The sequence below is a fragment of the Lonchura striata genome, unplaced genomic scaffold (assembly GCF_046129695.1).
Source record: "Lonchura striata isolate bLonStr1 unplaced genomic scaffold, bLonStr1.mat Scaffold_253, whole genome shotgun sequence".
Taxonomy (NCBI): Eukaryota; Metazoa; Chordata; class Aves; order Passeriformes; family Estrildidae; genus Lonchura; species Lonchura striata.
In genome coordinates this window covers 43,795-62,038 of record NW_027461150.1, presented here as the reverse complement: position 1 = coordinate 62,038, position 18,244 = coordinate 43,795, and the positions used below count along the sequence as shown (strand labels likewise).

The following is an 18,244-nucleotide window of genomic DNA, read 5'->3' as shown; positions in this document are numbered from 1 at the left end:
CCAAAACTCGAGTTTGGGTGCTCCCCTCCCCATTTTTGGGGGTCCGTCCCCGTTTTTGGGGCTCCATTCCCATTTTTTGGGTGTCTTTTCCCATTTTTTGGGTGTCTTTTCCCATTTTTTGGGTGCTCCCCTCCCCACTTTCTGCTCCATCCCCAATTTTTGGGGTCCCATTCCCATTCTTGGGGTCCCATCCCCATTTTTGGGATCCCCCCCCCCCATTTTTGGGGTCCCATCCCCATTTTTGGGGTCCCATTCCCCATTTTTGTGCCCCCCCCCCATTTCTAGGACACCCCCCCCCATTTTTGCCCTCCCATACCCATTTTTTGGGGTCCAACCCCCCATTTTTGGGACCCAAACCCCCCATTTTTGGGGTCCCATTCCTCATTTCTGTGCCCCCCCCATTTTTATGTCTCCCCCCCCCATTTTTGGGGTCCCATTCCCCATTTTTGAGACCCAAACCCCCATTTTTGTGTCCCCCCCCCCCATTTTTACCCTCCCATCCCCATTTTTGGGGTCCAACCCCCCATTTTTCCCACCCAACCCCCCCCATTTTCCCGTCCTCCCCCCATTTTCGGGGTCCCCCTCCCCCTATTTCGCCCCCCCCCGTTTCCTGCCCCTCCCCCTCCCTCCCCTCCCCCCGGTCCCGCGGGACCCCCGGGCGCGCTCGGCTGGGCCGGGGGGAGGGGGCGCATCAATCCCGACACGGCAGCCACGGGGGGGGGATGGGCATTTTGGGGGGGTCCAGACACATTTTGGGGGGGCCTGAGTCAGTGGGGGGGGGATCAGAGTCATTTTGGGGGAGTTTGAGCCATTTTTGGGGAGCCCGGACACATTTTGGGGGGGCTGTGGGCACTGGGGAGGGGGCGCATCAATCCCGACACGGCAGCCACAGGGGGGGGGATGGGCATTTTGGGGGGGTCCAGACACATTTTGGGGGGGTTCTGAGTCATTTTTGGGGGGTCTGAGTCATTTTGGGGGGGGTCCAGACACATTTTGGGGGAGTTTGAGTCATTTTTGGGGGGGTCTGAGTCATTTTTGGGGGGGTGCAGACACATTTTGGGGGGGCCTGAGTCATTGGGGCGGGGTCCAGACACATTTTGGGGGAGTTTGAGCCATTTTTGGGGGGGTCTGAGTCATTTGGGGGGGGTCCAGACACATTTTGGGGGGTCCAGACACATCTGGGGGGTTTCAGAGCCATTTTTGGGGGGTCCAGACACATTTTGGGGGGGGGGGCGCATCTTTCCTGACATGTCAGGGACGGGGGGGTGGGATTTGGGGGGGCTCGGACACAGCTTGGGGGGGGCTGAGTAATTTTGGGGGGGGTCCAGACACATTTTGGGGGGCTCGGAGCCATTTTGGGGGGGTCCAGACACATTTTGGGGGGCTCGGACACATCTGGGGGGGATTGGGGTTCCAAAAAGTGGGGGAGGGTTGGGTCCTAAAAACGGCGAATTGAACCCCAAAAATGGGGGGGGGGGTTTGGGTCTTAAAAATTGGGGGGGGGTTGTGTCCCAGAAATGGGGAATGGGACCCCAAAAACTGGGGGGGTTGGGTCCTAAAAATCGGGAATCAATCCCCAAAAATCAGGGGGTTCGGGTGCCAGAAATGGAGAATGTGACCCCAAAAATTGAGGGGGGTTGGGGTCTGAAAATGGGGACTTGAACCCTAAAAAATGGGGGGTGTTGGGTCCCCAAAAATGAGGAATTGGATCCCAAAAATTGTGGGGGCTTGGACCCCAAAAAATCGGGAATTGGACTCTAAAAACTGGGGGGAATTGGATCCCAAAAACTGGGGGAATCGGACCCCAAAAACGGGAGGAACCAAAAAAATGGGGGAACCCCAAAAATGGGAGGAACCCCAAAAATGGGGGGAACCCCAAAAATGGGGGGAACCCCAAAAATGGGAAGGAACCCCAAAAAATGGGGGGGTACTTGGGGGGCTCATGTGGGGAGGGGGTTTGGGGGTCGTTTATGAAGCTGGGGGCGCATTGAGGGGGGGTCTGACCACTGCAGGCCCCACATTCCACCCCGATCCCTTCCCGTTTTTGGGGTGTCCCCTCAGTTTTTGGGGTGTCCCCCCATTTTTTGGGGTGTCCCCGATGTCGCCGTTCCCGGCCGCGGATTCGAACCCGCGACCTTCGGATCTTCGCGTCGCGAGCGGCTTCGGCCATTTCCGGAGCGCGCTCGGGCATTTCCGTCACTCTCGGCAATTTCCGTCCACGTTCGGCACCCGCCGCTCCACCCATAAAAGGCGTGGTTTAGAAATCCGGTGATATGATTGGTTGTCTGTAATGAATGGGCGTGGCTTAGCGGCAGAACCGCTCTGCCATTGGCTAACGGCTGCCTCGCGCCTCCTCCTTTCTTCGCTCTGAATGGCGGCGGGAGGAGGGCGGGACAAACCGAGCTTTTCCGCGCGGTGATTGGTGAAAATCCTGAGGGTGACGCTTTCTGATTGGCTGGAGGGTGAAACCCGAGTTCTGATTGGCTGGCGAGCTCTGAGGGCTCTGCCGGGCCGCGGCGCCCGCTCGGAACGTCGCGGGTGAGGCCGGGGGGGACGTGAGGGACCCCCGGGACACCCCCGGAGCCCCCGGTGAGGGCGGGACCCCCGGGAGCCCCGGAGGGCCGGCGGTCACCTGGGCGAGCCCGGCCGAGGGGATGGGATGGAAGGGGCGGGCGGAACTGCGGGGTCTCGTGAGGGGGAGGGGGGGCTGAGGGGATCTGGGGGGTCCTGGAGAGGATTTGAGGGGGTTTGAGGGGTTTTGTGAAGGGATTTTGGGGTTCTGAGGGGTTTTGTGAGAGGGTGAGGGGGAGTTTAGGGGGTTTGTGAGGGGGTTTTGGGGGTGCTGAGGGGATCTGGGGGCTCCTGGTGAGGATTTAGGGGTCTCTGAGGGGTTCTGTGAGGGAATTTTGGGGTGCTGAGGGGATGTGGGGGAGTCTGAGGGGTTTTGTGAGGGGGTTTGGGGGGGGTCTGGAGAGGATTTGGGGGGGTTTAGGGGGTTTTGTGAGGGGGTGAGGGGGATTTCTGGGGGTTTGTGAGGAGATTTGGGGGTTCTGAGGGGTTCTGTGAGGGGATTTGGGGGTGCTGAGGGGATTTTGGGGGGGTCCTGGTGAGGATTTAGGGGCCTCTGAGGGGTTTTTTGAGGGAATTTGGGGGGGTTTGAGAAGTTTTGGGGTTGAAGTTGAGGGGATTTGAGGGCTCTGAGGGGATATGTGAGGGGATTTGTGGGGGTCTGAAGGGTTTTGTGAGGATTTTGGGGTGCTGAGGGGATTCGGGGGATCTAAGCAGTTTTAAGGGGTGGATTTGTGGTGTCTGAGGGGATTTGGGGGTGCTGGTGAAGATTTGGGAGGATCTGAGGAGTTTTGTGAGGGAATTTGAGGCTCTGAGGGGTTTTGTGAGGAGATTTAGGGGTTCTGATGGATTTTAAGAGGGAGTTTGGGGCTGCTGAGGGAATTTGGGAGAGTCTGAAGGGTTTTATGTGGGGATTTGGGGGCTCTGAGGGGTTTTGTGAGGGAATTTGGGGGCTCTGAGGGGATTTTGGGGCACTGAGGGGATTTGGGGAGGCTGAGGGGATTTGTGAGGGGATTTGGGGTCTCTGAGGAATTTTAGGGCTCTTTGAGGGGTTTTTTTGGGGGTCTGAGGAGTTTTTGGGGTTCTTTGAGGGTTTTTTTGATGAAGTCTGAGGAATTTTTGGGGTCTCTTGAGGAGTTTTTTGGGATCTCTGAGGCATTTTTGGGCTCTCTGAGGGTTTTTTTGGGATTTCTTTGGGGTTTTGGGGCTCTTTTTTTGGGATCTGAGGCATTTTAAGGCTCTCTGAGTTTTTATTTTGTGGGATCTGAGGAGTTTCTGGATTCTCTTTAAATCCATTTTTTTTCCTAATTTCAGGATTTTTTTATTCCAAGACTTTAAAATTCCAGGACTTTTTTGTTTCATTCCCAATTTTTTATTCTTTTCTCTTTCTCACATTTCATTTTTATTCTTTTTTTTTCTTTTTTTTTTCTTTTTTTCCCAGGATATCTCATTTGGACATCCCAAAAATCCCCAAAAATCCCAAATTTCTCCTCCAAAACCTCTGGAATTGCACCCAAAGATGTCCAAGAAGCAGCAACCCAAAGGTAGGAGCTCCCAGAAACCCCAAAATTTGGAATTTGAGCCCAAAAAAAATCCCAAATATGTGAATTTTTAATGGAGTTGGGAAAGGGTTAAAGGGGAGGGGGGAATTTTCAGAGCTGGAAGGGGAAAAATTGGGAGAAATTTTGGTAAAAAATGGGGGGAAATTTGGAAATAAATAGGGAAAAATGGGGCAAAATGAAGACAATTGGAAAAATCAGGGAAAAATGGGGGAAAATTTAGGATATAAAGGGGGAAAAGGGGGGAAATTGGGAAAATTCCCCAATTTTGAGACAAAATTACCCTGAAAAACCCAAATTTAAAGGCAAAAAATCCCCAAAATCCCCTTTTTGAACCCCAGAGTTTCCATGGAATTTTCCTGCTTTTTTTCCAGGGATTTTTCCCTTTTCTTTTTTCCAGGGAATTTTTCCCTTTCTCCCTGGATTTTCCCCATTTTGTTTCCAGGGATTTTTTTCCTTTTTCCCAGGGAATTTTCCCCCTTTTTTCCAGGGATTTTTTCTTTTTTTCCAGGAGCTTTTTCCAGGGAATTTTCCCTTTTTTTCCCAGGATTTTCCCCCTTTTTTTCCCAGGATTTTCCCCTTTTTTTCCTCTGGATTTTCCCTTTTCTCCCTGGATTTTCCCTTTTTTTTTCCAGGAGCTTTTTCCATTTTTTTTTTTTATGGGATTTGGGGAAGATTTCCCTGGAGGGGCCTCGTTTGTCTTTATTTGCTTTTCAATGAATTATTGAGAGGCAATTCCAGCCCTTTTCCCGAGGGGAAATTTGGGATTTTCTGGGATCATTTTCCCATTTGCTTCACCAGATGGAGCCTAAGGGATGATCCCAAAAAAAAAAAATTGGAATTTTGGGGGAGGAAAGGGGGAATTAGGGGGAAAAACAGAATTTTTGGGGGAAATGGGAGAAAAAATGGAAATTTTGAGGGGAATTGGGGGAAAAATTGGATTTTTTGGGAATTAGGGGGAATAATGGGACTTTTGAGGAGAATTAGGGGGAAAATTGGAATTTTGGGGGAAAAACAGGGAAAAATGTGAATTTTGGGGGAAAAAAATGGGAAATTTGGGGGGAATTGGGGGAAAATGGGAATTTTGGGGGCAATTACGGGGGAAAATTTGGATGAAAATTGGATTTTTTTGGGAATTACGGGGAAAAAAAGGGAATTTTTAGGGAAAATTGGATTTGGGAAGAGAAATTCGGATTTTGTGGGAATTTGGGATTGTGGGAATTTTGTGCTCAGCATTCCCAGGGGATTTTTGGGAATTTTTCTCAGCATTCCCATGGAATTTTGGGAATTGCCACATTCCCTTTCCCGCAGGTCCCTGCTGTGCCGTGCTGTTCGACGCTCGCTCCGGGGCCGTGCTGAGTTTTGGGCTCAGCATTCCCAGGGAATTTTGGGCTCAGCATTCCCATGGATTTTGGGGAATTTGCTCAGCATTCCCGGGGAATCCTGGGGATTTTTGGGAATTCTTTCCCATGGAATTTTGGGAATTGCCACATTCCCTTTCCCGCAGGTCCCTGCTGTGCCGTGCTGTTCGACGCTCGCTCCGGGGCCGTGCTGAGTTTTGGGCTCAGCATTCCCAGGGAATTTTTGGGAATTTTGTAGGAATTTTCCTCAGCATTCCCGGGGAATCCTGGGGATTTTGGGGAATTCTTTCCCATGGGATTTTGGGAATTGCCACATTCCCTTTCCCGCAGGTCCCTGCTGTGCCGTGCTGTTCGACGCTCGCTCCGGGGCCGTGCTGAGTTTTGGGCTCAGCATTCCCAGGGAATTTTGGGCTCAGCATTCCCATGGATTTTGGGGAATTTGCTCAGCATTCCCGGGGAATCCTGGGGATTTTTGGGAGTTCTTTCCCATGGAATGTTGGGAATTGCCACATTCCCTTTCCCACAGGTCCCTGCTGTGCCGTGCTGTTCGACGCTCGCTCCGGGGCCGTGAGGGCGCACGGCGGCGCCTGCGAGAACATGAAGGAGAAGGTGCCAGGCATCTCCTTTTCCGGGATTTTCCATAAATTTCCCAGGGATTTTCCCCAGGAATTATCCTCATGGTTTTCCTCCTAATTTTCCCGTGTTCTTCCCTGATTTTTCTCCTGTTTTTCCATGTTTTCCCCATGTTTTCCCTGTGGATTTTTCGCATGTTTTATCCCTGTTTTTCCATGGATTTTCCCCTGATTTTCCCTGTATTTTTCCATGGATTTCCCATGGATTTTCCCATTTTTCCATGGATTTCCCATGGATTTTCCATGGATTTCCTATAGATCTTCCCAGTTTCCCATGGATTTCCTATGGATTTTCCCATGGATTTCCCCTATTTCTCCCATTTTTCCATATTTTTTTCCATGTCTTTTCCCTGTTTTTCCCATGTTTTTTCCCATGGTTTTTCCCATGGTTTTTCCCATGGTTTTTCCCATGGTTTTTCCCATGGTTTTCCCATTTTCCCCATGTTTTTTTCCCTGTTTTTTTCTCTATTTTCCCCATTTTATCCTGGATTTCCCCTGGTTTTCCCATTTTTCCCATGTTTCTTTCCCCTGTTTTCCCATTTTCCCCTGGATTTCCTGTTTTTCCCATTTTTCCATGTTTTTTTCCTATTTTTCCCATTTTCCCCTGTTTTTTTTCCCATTTTTCCATGTTTTTTCCCTGTTTTTCCCTGCTTTTTTTCCCATTTCTCCCCGGATCTCCCCTATTTTTCCCATTTTTCCCTGTTTTTTTTCCCATTTTTCCATGTTTTTTCCCTGTTTTTCCCTGCTTTTTTTCCCATTTCTCCCCGGATCTCCCCTGTTTTACCCATTTTTCCATGTTTTTTCCCATTTTTCCCTGTTTTTTTTCCCATTTTCCATGTTTTTTCCCTGTTTTTCCCTGTTTTTTTTCCCATTTCTCCCCGGATCTCCCCTGTTTCCCCATTTTCCCATATTTTTTCCCCGTTTTTCCCTGTTTTTTTTCCCATTTCTCCCCGGATCTCCCCTGTTTTTCCCATTTTTCCATGTTTTTTTCCCATTTTTCCCTGTTTTTCCAGGTGCAGGCCGTGCGGGCCGTGGTTCCCAACCGCAGCAACACCGAGATCGTGCTGGTGCTGCAGCACTTCGACAACGCCGTGGACAGAGCCGTGCAGGCCTTCATGGAGGGTGGGAATTCCCAAAAAATCCCGGAATTCCGGGAATTCCCGGAATGCTGAGAGGGAATTCCGGAGTTTGGGGGGCTGGGGAGGGAATTTGGGGGGGTTTAAGGGGGTTTTGGGGGGGTTCAGGGGGGATTTGAGGGGAAATTTTGGGGATAAACCTGTGCACGCCTTCATGGAGGGTGGGAATTCCCAAAAATCCGGGAATTCCGAGAAGGAAATCTGGGAATTCTGGGCTTTGGGATAGAAAATTCTGGGATTTGAGGGGCTGGAGAGGGAATTTGGGGAGGTTTGGGGGGATTTAGGGAGATTTGAGAGGGAATTTTGGAGGGGATTTTGAGATAAACTCTGCAGGCCTTCATGGAGGGTGGGAATTCCCAAAAAATCCAGGAATTCCGGGAATTCTGGGAATGCTGAGAGGGAAATCCAGGCGCTGAGGGGCTGGAGAGGGAATTTGGGGGAGTCTGGGGGGGATTTGGGAGGGAATTTTGGAGGGGATTCTGGGATGAAACTGTGCAGGGTTTCGTGGAGGGTGGGAATTCCTTGAAAATTTGGGAATTCCTGGAAAATCTGGGAATTTTTGGAATTCTGAGAGGGAATTCCAGGGTTTGGGCATGAAATTCAGAGGTTTGGGGAGCTGGGGAGGGAATCTGGGGGAGGAATTTTTGGGATTCAAGAGAATTTGGGGTGGAATTTTGGGAATTCTCCTTTTTTTCCTCCCCCTCATTCCCAATTTTTCCGTTTTTTTTCAGGGAATGCCAGCGAAGTGCTCAAGGAATGGACGGTGACTGGGAAAAAAAAGGTAATTCCCAAAAATCCCAAAAAACCTCCAAATAATTCCCCAATAATTCCCCAGAAAAATCCCCAAAAATTACCCAAAAAAATCCCCCCAAAAATCCTCCAAAAAATTCCCCCAAAATCCCTCGAAAAATCCCCTGAAAAATTCCCAAAAAATCCCCCAAAAAATCTGCCAAAAAAAACCCCAAAATATCTCCCAAAAATCCTCCAAAAATTCCCAAAAAACCCCTAAAAATTTCCACAAAAAAATTTAAAAAATCCCCAAAAAAATCCCCCCAAAATTCCCCTAAAATCCGAAAAAAATCCCCCTAGAAATCCCCCATTTTTCCCATTATTCTCCCATTTTTTCCCATTTTTTTCCCTTTTATTCCCATTTTTTCCCGATTTTCCAATTTTTCACCCATTTTTCCCATTTTCCCCTTTTTTCCCCCCAGAACAAGAAGAAGAAACCCAAAGCCAAGGCCCCGCCCGGCCCCGGGCAGGAGGAAAAATTGGAAAACCTGGAAAAAAACCTGGAAAAAAACCTGGGAAAATTGGGAATTTCCATCAACGGTTTCCATAGCAACCGCTGCCCCTCCCTGGAGTCGCTGCCAGGTCCTGGAAATTCGGGAATTTTGGGGATAATTTGGGAATTTTAGGGGTAATTTGGGGATTCTGGGGGAAATTTGGGATTTTGAGGGAAAAATTGGGAATATTAGGGGGAATTTTGGGGATTTCAGGGTAAATTTGGGAATTTTGGAGGAAAAAATTCAGGATTTGTGGGGATTTTGGTTAAAATTTGGAATTTTGGAATGAAATTCGGGAATTTGGGGGTTTTGGGGGGAAATCAGGAAATTTTGGGGAAATTGGGGAAATTCGGGGGAAATCTGGGATTTGGGGGTGAATTTGTGGATTTTGGGAGGAAATTTGGAGATTTTTGGGGGAATTTGGGGATTTTGGGGGAAGTTCAGGAATTTCGGGGAAATTTCAGAATCTGGGGAGGAATTTGGGAATTCTGGGGGGAATTTGGGAATTCTGGGGGGAATTCGGGAATTTTGGGGTAAAATTGTGTATTTTGGGGGAAGTTTGGGAATTTTTGGGGAAATGTTGGGATTCTGGATGAAATGCAGGATTTGGGGGTGAAATTTTCTGGGAATTTTGGCTTTTCCCAGGCCTCGGGAACGGAATTTCGGCTTTTCCTGCCCCAGCCCAGCCCCCAACCCCGGCCCGGAGTGACCCTGGCGGCAGGAAAATGGGTGAGAAAATGGGAAAAAAGGGAAAAAAAAGGTAAAAAATGAGAATAAATGGGGAAAAATGGGAATAAATGGGGAGAAAATGTGGGGAAATGAGAAAAAAATTGGAATAAAAAGGGGGAAAATGGGGAGAATCAGGGGGAAATTATTCCTATTTTTCCCCTTTTTTCCATTTTTTCCCATTTATTCCCTGTTTATTCCCATTTATTCCTATTTATTCCCATTTTCCCCATGTTTATTCCCATTTATCCCCATTTATTCCATGTTTTCCCACATTTTTCCCTGTTTATTCCTGTTTTTCCTCATTCATTCCCATTCATTCCCTGTTTATTCCAATTTATTCCCATTGATTCCCATTTATTCCATGCTTTTCCCCATTTATTACCATTTATTCTCATTTTTTCACATTTATTCCATGTTTTTCCATGTTTTTCCCATTCATTCCCAGTTTTTATTCCCATTTTTCCCAGGCTGCAGCCTGGAGCGCTTGCTGAAGGCTCATTCCAGTTCATTCCCATTTATTCCCATTTTTCCATGATTTCCTGTCTCTTTTTCTCATTTTTCCAATTTTTCCATTATTTTTTCCCATTTTCCCAGTTCTTATTCCCATTTTTCCATGTTTTTATCCCAATTTTCCCCTCAGGCTGCAGCCTGGAGCGTTCCCTGAAGGATCTGCAGCGCTGCTCCGTGGCCCTGCCGCCGTTCCCCTTTATTCCCATTTATTCCCATTTATTCCCCTTTATTCCCATTTATTCCATGTTTTTACTCCCAAATTCCCATTTTATTCCCATTTTCCCAATTTTTATTCCCATTTTTCCATGTTTTTATCCCAATTTTCCCCTCAGGCTGCAGCCTGGAGCGCTCCCTGAAGGATCTGCAGCGCTGCTCCGTGGCCCTGGCGCCGTTCCCCTTTATTCCCATTTATTCCCATTTATTCCCATTTATTCCATGTTTTTACTCCCAAATTCCCATTTTATTCCCATTTTCCTAATTTTTATTCCCATTTTTCCATGTTTTTATCCCAATTTTCCCCTCAGGCTGCAGCCTGGAGCGTTCCCTGAAGGATCTGCAGCGCTGCTCCGTGGCCCTGCCGCCGTTCCCCTTTATTCCCATTTATTCCCATTTATTCCCATTTATTCCCATTTATTCCCATTTATTCCCATTTATTCCATGTTTTACTCTCTTTATTCCCATTTTTCCATGTTTTTATCCCAATTTTCCCTCAGGCTGCAGCCTGGAGCGCTCCCTGAAGGATCTGCAGCGCTGCTCCGTGGCCCTGACACCATTCCCATTTATTCCCCTTTATTCCCATTTATTCCCATTTATTCCCCTTTATTCCCATTTATTCCATGTTTTTACTCCCAAATTCCCATTTTATTCCCATTTTCCCAATTTTTATTCCCATTTTTCCATGTTTTTATCCCAATTTTCCCCTCAGGCTGCAGCCTGGAGCGCTCCCTGAAGGATCTGCAGCGCTGCTCCGTGGCCCTGGCGCCGTTCCCCTTTATTCCCATTTATTCCCATTTATTCCCATTTATTCCCATTTATTCCCATTTCTTCCATGTTTTTCCATGTTTTACTCTCTTTATTCCCATTTTTCCATGTTTTTATCCCAATTTTCCCTCAGGCTGCAGCCTGGAGCGCTCCCTGAAGGATCTGCAGCGCTGCTCCGTGGCCCTGGCACAGTTCCCATTTATTCCCATTTATTCCCATTTATTCCCATTTATTCCCATTTATTCCCATTTATTCCATGTTTTTCCATGTTTTACTCTCTTTATTCCCATTTTTCCATGTTTTTATCCCAATTTTCCCCTCAGGCTGCAGCCTGGAGCGCTCCCTGAAGGATCTGCAGCGCTGCTCCGTGGCCCTGGCACAGTTCCCATTTATTCCCATTTATTCCCATTTATTCCATGTTTTTCCATGTTTTACTCTCTTTATTCCCATTTTTCCATGTTTTTATCCCAATTTTCCCTCAGGCTGCAGCCTGGAGCGCTCCCTGAAGGATCTGCAGCGCTGCTCCGTGGCCCTGGCGCGGTTCCGGGCGCTGCTGCGGGAGGAGGTCGAGACCTCCCTGAGGAGGGTCCGGGTGGCCTTTGGAGAGATCCAGAGCTGGTCAGGATTCCCAAAATCCCGGAAAAACGGGAATTCTGGGGAGGAAAACGGGAATTCCGGGCGAAAAAATTGGATTTTGGGGGAAAAAACGGGAATTTTGGGGGCGTAAATGGGAATTTTAGGGGGGAAAAGCAGGGATTCAAGGGGGAAAAATGGGAATTTTGGGGGGTTTGGGATGGAGAATTCCAACGGGGAGCAACAGGAATTCCCAAAATCCGGGGAAAAGGGGAATTTGGGAATTCTGGGCATGTGGGAATTCTGGGGGGAAATGGGGATTTTGGGGGAAAAATGGGAATTTTGGAGGTTTTGGGATTGAGGCTCCCTGAGAAGGGTCAAGGTGGCTTTCAGAGAGATCCAGAGCTGGTCAAGAATTCCCAAAATCCCGGAAAATCGGGAATTTGGGGGGGATTTGGGGGAAATTTGGGGATTATGGGGGATGTGGGGGAATTTTGGGGGTATTTTGGGGAGTTTTTGGGAGATTTTGGGGGGGTTTGGAGAATGTGGGGGGGATTTTTTGGGGAATTTGGGGGGGATTTTGTGAATTTGGGGGGGATTTTTTGGAGCATTTTGGGAATTCTGGGGTGATTTTTTGGGAATTCCTCCTGCTCCTTCCCGGCCGCAATTCCCGATTTTCCCGCGGCTCCGGCGCCCCCTGGCGGCGATTCCCGAAATTCCTGCGGCGCTTTCCCGACCCAGTTTTTCCTTTTTTCCCTCATTTTTCCCTCATTTTTCCCTCATTTTTCCCTCTTTTTTCCCTCTTTTTTCCCTCTTTTTTCCATTTTCTCCTCTTTTCCTCTTTCCCCCCCTTATTTTTCCCTTCTTTCCCTCCTTTTCCCCCCTTCTCCCTTTTTTCCCTATTTTTTTGCCCCATTTTTCCTTGTTTTGTCCCCATTTTCCCCTTCCCCCCTTTTTCCATCAATTTTTTTCCTTTTCTCCCCCCATTTTCCCTGTTTTTCCCCATTTTCCCTGTTTTTTCCCCCGTATTTCCCCATTTTTCCTCTATTTTCCCCATTTTCCCCATTTTTCCCCATTTCCCCCCATTTTTCCCGTTTTCCCCCCATTTTCCCCCATTTTCCCTGTTTTTTTTCCCGTATTTCCCCATTTTTTCCTCTATTTTCCCCATTTCCCCCCATTTTTCCCCATTTTCCCTGTTTTTTTCCCATTTTTCCCATTTTTCCATTCTCCTGCAGCCTCATGGATCGGGAGGTGGCTCTCCTGGCCGAGATGGACAAAGTCAAGGCAGAAGCAAGTGAGGAAAATTCCCCAAATTCCTGATTTTTATCCCAAATTCCCACTTTTTATTCCCAAATTCCCATTTCCCAGTGGATCTGCTCTCCCTGCGGCAGCGCCGGGCCGAGGCTCTGCTGCTTCATCCCAAATTCCCGGTGTTTTATCCCAAATCCCTGATGTTTTATCCCAAATTCCCAGTGTTTTATCCCAAATTCCCGGTGTTTTATCCCAAATTCCCGGTGTTTATTCCCAAATTCCCGGTGTTTTATCCCAAATTCCCGGTGTTTTATCCCATTTTTTCCACACTCCCGATGCTTATTCCCACATTCCCGATGTTTTATCCCAAATCCCCTATGTTTCATCCCAAATTCCCGGTGTTTTATCCCAAATCCCCGATGTTTTATCCCAAATCCCCGGTGTTTTATCCCACATTCCCGGTGTTTATTCCCACATTCCCGATGTTTTATCCCAAATTCCCGGTTTTTATTCCCATTTTTCAGTGGATCTGCTCTCCCTGCGGCAGCGCCGGGCCGAGGCTCTGCTGTTTCATCCCAAATTCCTGATGTTTTATCCCAAATTCCCGGTGTTTTATCCCAAATTCCCGGTTTTTATTCCCATTTTTCCAGTGGATCTGCTCTCCCTGCGGCAGCGCCGGGCCGAGGCTCTGCTGTTTTATCCCAAATTCCCGGTGTTTTATCCCAAATTCCCGGTGTTTTTTCCCATTTTTTCCACATTCCCGATGTTTTATCCCAAATCCCCGGTGTTTTATCCCAAATCCCCGGTGTTTTATCCCACATTCCCGGTTTTTATTCCCGTTTTTCCAGTGGATCTGCTCTCCCTGCGGCAGCGCCGGGCCGAGGCTCTGCTGTTTTATCCCAAATTCCCGGTGTTTTATCCCAAATTCCCGGTTTTTATTCCCGTTTTCCAGTGGATCTGCTCTCCCTGCGGCAGCGCCGGGCCGAGGCTCTGCTGTTTTATCCCAAATTCCCGGTTTTTATTCCCATTTTTCCAGTGGATCTGCTCTCCCTGCGGCAGCGCCGGGCCGAGGCTCTGCTGTTTTATCCCAAATCCCCGATGTTTTATCCCACATTCCCGATGTTTTATCCCACATTCCCGGTGTTTTTTCCCACATTCCCGATGTTTTATCCCACATTCCCGGTTTTTATTCCCATTTTTCCAGTGGATCTGCTCTCCCTGCGGCAGCGCCGGGCCGAGGCTCTGCTGTTTTATCCCAAATCTCTGCTGTTTTATCCCAAATCCCCGGTGTTTTTTCCCATTTTTTCCACACTCCCGATGTTTATTCCCACATTCCCGATGTTTTATCCCAAATTCCCGGTTTTTATTCCCATTTTTCCAGTGGATCTGCTCTCCCTGCGGCAGCGCCGGGCCGAGGCTCTGCTGTTTTATCCCAAATCTCTGCTGTTTTATCCCAAATTCCCGGTGTTTTATCCCAAATTCCCGGTGTTTTTTCCCATTTTTTCCACATTCCCGATGTTTATTCCCACATTCCCGGTGTTTTATCCCACATTCCCGGTTTTTATTCCCGTTTTCCAGTGGATCTGCTCTCCCTGCGGCAGCGCCGGGCCGAGGCTCTGCGCGCTCTCACCGAGGCCGCCCCGGCCATGTCGGAGGAGCAGCTGCAGGAGCTGCGAGCCGACATCAAGGTCAGCCCGGAATTCCCGGAATTCCCGGAATTCCCGACCCCGATCCTTTGGGAATTATGGCCCCAAATCCACTGGGAATTCCAGCCTCAATCCCATTGGAATTGCTGATCCCAATCCCGTGAATATTCTGGCCCCAGTCCCATGGGAATTCCTGAATCCTGTGGGAATTCCAGCCCCAATCCCCTTGGAATTCCTGATCCCAATCCTGTGGGAATTCCAGCCCCAATCCCCTTGGAATTCCTGGTCCCAATCCTGTGGGAATTCAAGCCCAAATTCTGTGGGAATTCTAGCCCCAATCCCACTGGAATTCCTGGTCCCAATCCTGTGGGAATTCCTGATCCCAATTCCATGGAAATTCCAGCCCCAATCCTGTGGGAATTCCTGATCCCAATCCTGTGGGAATTCCTGATCCAAATCCATGGGAATTCTGGCCCCAGTCCCATGGGAATTCCTGAATCCTGTGGGAATTCCAGCCCAAATCCCCTTGGAATTCCTGATCCCAATCCTGTGGGAATTCTGGCCCCAATCCTGTGGGAATTCCTGATCCAAATCCATGGGAATTCTGGCCCCATCCTGTAGGAATTCCTGAATCCTATGGGAATTCCTGATCCCAATTCAGTGGGAATTCTGGCCCCAATCCTGTGGGAATTCCTGATCCAAATCCTGTGGGAATTCCTGATCCAAATCCTGTGGGAATTCCTGATCCCAATCCTGTGGGAATTCCTGATCCCAATCCTGTGGGAATTCTGGCCCAAATCCTGTGGGAATTCCTGATCCAAATCCATGGGAATTCTGGCCCCAATCCTGTGGGAATTCCTGAATCCTATGGGAATTCCTGATCCCAATTCTGTGGGAATTCCTGATCCAAATCCTGTGGGAATTCCTGATCCAAATCCATGGGAATTCCTGATCCAAATCCATGGGAATTCTGGCCCCAATCCTGTGGGAATTCCTGAATCCTATGGGAATTCCTGATCCCAATTCTGTGGGAATTCTGGCCCAAATCCTGTGGGAATTCCTGATCCAAATCCATGGGAATTCCTGATCCAAATCCATGGGAATTCCTGATCCCAATTCAGTGGGAATTCTGGCCCAAATCCTGTGGGAATTCTGGCCCCAATCCTGTGGGAATTCCTGCCCCATTCCCAGGGAGAATTCCCATTTTTCTCTACCCCATTCTGGGTGGGAATCCTGGTGAGAATTCCCATTGTTCCCAGCCCCATTCCAAGTGGGAATTCCGGTGGGAATTCCCTCTGGAATTGCCGGAATTCCCGTTTTTCCAGCACTTTGTGAGCGAGCGGAAGTTCGATGAGGAGCTGGGCCGGGCCGGTGGGAATTCCCATTGTTCCCAAGCCCATTCCGGGTGGGAATTCCGGTGGGAATTCCCTCTGGAATTGCCGGAATTCCCGTTTTTCCAGCACTTTGTGAGCGAGCGGAAGTTCGATGAGGAGCTGGGCCGGGCCGGGCGCTTCGGCTGCGACCTGGAGGGGCTGAGGGGCAGCATCGGCGCCTTCGGCACAGGTGGGTCCGGAATTCCGGGAAAAACACGGGAAAACACGGGAAAAACACGGGAAATACCCTGGGAAAAACACGGGAAAACCATGGGAAATACCCTGGGAAAAACACGGGAAAATTCCAAGGAAAAACCTGGGAAATACCCTGGGAAAAACACGGGAAATACCCTGGGAAAAACCCGGGAAAATTCCAAGGAAAAACCTGGGAAATACCCTGGGAAAAACACGGGAAATACCCTGGGAAAAACCCGGGAAAACCATGGGAAATACCCTGGGAAAAACATGGGAAATACCCTGGGAAAAACACGGGAAATACCCTGGGAAAAACACGGGAAAATTCCAAGGAAAAACCTGGGAAATACCCTGGGAAAAACCCTCGGGAATCTGCCCAGGCTTCAGGCAAGGTGGGTCCGGAATTCCCAGTGCTCCCAGTGCCATTCCCAGTGCTCCAGTGCCATTCCCAGTGCTCCCAGTGCCATTCCCAGTGCCATTCCCAGTGCTCCCAGTGCCATTCCCAGTGCTCCAGTGCCATTCCCAGTGCTCCCAGTGCCATTCCCAGTGCCATTCCCAGTGCTCCCAGTGCCATTCCCAGTGCTCCCAGTCCATTCCCAGTGCTCCATTCCCAGTGCTCCCAGTCCATTCCCAGTCCATTCCCAGTCCCATTCCCAGTGCTCCATTCCCAGTGCTCCCAGTCCATTCCCAGTCCATTCCCAGTCCATTCCCAGTCTCATTCCCAGTGCCATTCCCAGTCTCATTCCCAGTGCCATTCCCAGTGCTCCAGTGCCATTCCCAGTGCTCCCAGTCCCATTCCCAGTCCCATTCCCAGTGCTCCCAGTGCCATTCCCAGTGCTCCATTCCCAGTGCTCCCAGTCCATTCCCAGTCCATTCCCAGTCCCATTCCCAGTGCTCCATTCCCAGTGCTCCCAGTCCATTCCCAGTCCATTCCCAGTGCTCCCAGTCCATTCCCAGTGCTCCATTCCCAGTGCTCCCAGTCCATTCCCAGTCCATTCCCAGTCCATTCCCAGTGCTCCCAGTGCCATTCCCAGTCCCATTCCCAGTGCTCCCAGTCCATTCCCAGTGCTCCCAGTGCTCCCAGTCCCATTCCCAGTGTTCCCAGTGCCATTCCCAGTGCTCCCAGTCCCATTCCCAGTGCTCCCAGTCCCATTCCCAGTGCTCCCAGTCCCTCTCTCCGCAGTTTCCCACCCCCGGCCGAGCTATTCCAGCCGCTCCCGCTGCAGCTCCGGCCCCGGATCCGCGGGATCGACAACAACGGGATCCACACCACCGGGATCAGCCCCAAAATCCTCGGGATCAACCACGGGATCAGCCCCAAAATCCTCGGGATCAGCCCCAAAATCCTCGGGATCAGCCCTGGGATCAACCCCAAAATCCTCGGGATCAACCCCAAAATCCTCGGGATCAACCACGGGGTCGGCTCCGGGATCCCCCCCGGAATTCCCGGGATCCCCCCAGGACGGCGCCGCCCCAGCGGAGCCACCCCCGGCCCCACAGGTGGGGCTGGAACAGCGGGAATGGGAATGGGATTTGGGATCGGGGTGGGAACGGGATTTGGGATCAGGATTTGGGATCGGGATTTGGGATCGGGGTTTGGGATCAGGATTTGGGATCGGGATTTGGGAATGGGGTTTGGGATCAGGATTTGGGATCGGGATTTGGGATCGGGATTTGGGATCGGGATTTGGGAATGGGGTTTGGGATCAGGATTTGGGATGGGGATTTGGGAATGGGGTTTGGGATCAGGATGGGGATCGGGATGGGAGCGGGATTGGGAATTGGGATCAGAATTGGGATCAGAATTGGAGTAAAAAGCAGGTTCAGGATCGGGATGGGGATTTGGGATTGGGATGGGATTTGGGATTGGGATGGGATTTGGGATTGGGATTGGGATTGGGATGGGATTTGGGATTGGGATCAGGAGCAGGTTCAGGATCGGGATGGGGATTTGGGATTGGGATGGGATTTGGGATCGAGATGGGGATTTGGGATTGGGATGGGATTTGGGATTGGGATGGGATTTGGGATCGGGATGGGATTGGGATTGGGATGGGATTTGGGACTGGGGGGATGGGATCAGGATTGGGGTCGGGATCAGGATTGGGATGCGGATGGGGATTTGGGATCGGGATCGGGATCAGGGATCGGGATGGGGATGGGGATTTGGGATTGGGATGGGATCTGGGATTGGGATGGGATCAGGATTGGGATGCGGATGGGATTTGGGATTGGGATCGGGATCAGGGATGGGATTTGGGATCAGGATGAGGTTTAGGATTGGGATTGGGATCAGGCTCAGGATTGAGACTGGGATGGGGTTTGGGATCGGGATGGGATCAGGATTGGGATCAGGATCGGAATCGGGTTTGGGATCAGGATTAGGTTTGGGATCAGGTTTGGGATCAGGATCGGGATCGGAATCGGGATTGGGATCAGGATCGAGT

The 18,244-nt window shown here is 49.9% G+C and overlaps 1 protein-coding gene across 1 annotated transcript; it reads left to right on the top strand.

The window, feature by feature from the left end:
* The first annotated feature begins 3,952 nt into the window (after positions 1–3,952).
* LOC116184543 (spermatogenesis-associated serine-rich protein 2-like) lies at positions 3,953–18,105 on the top strand. The gene is made up of 12 exons (XM_077790702.1): positions 3,953–4,112; positions 6,015–6,097; positions 7,134–7,242; positions 7,988–8,037; positions 8,468–8,627; positions 9,185–9,268; positions 11,242–11,377; positions 12,568–12,626; positions 14,162–14,271; positions 15,690–15,792; positions 16,981–17,297; positions 18,094–18,105. The coding sequence occupies exons 1-12, from the start codon at positions 4,088–4,090 to the stop codon at positions 18,103–18,105; spliced, it is 1,248 nt and encodes a 415-aa protein (XP_077646828.1). The 5' UTR covers positions 3,953–4,087.
* The last annotated feature ends 139 nt before the right edge of the window (positions 18,106–18,244 follow it).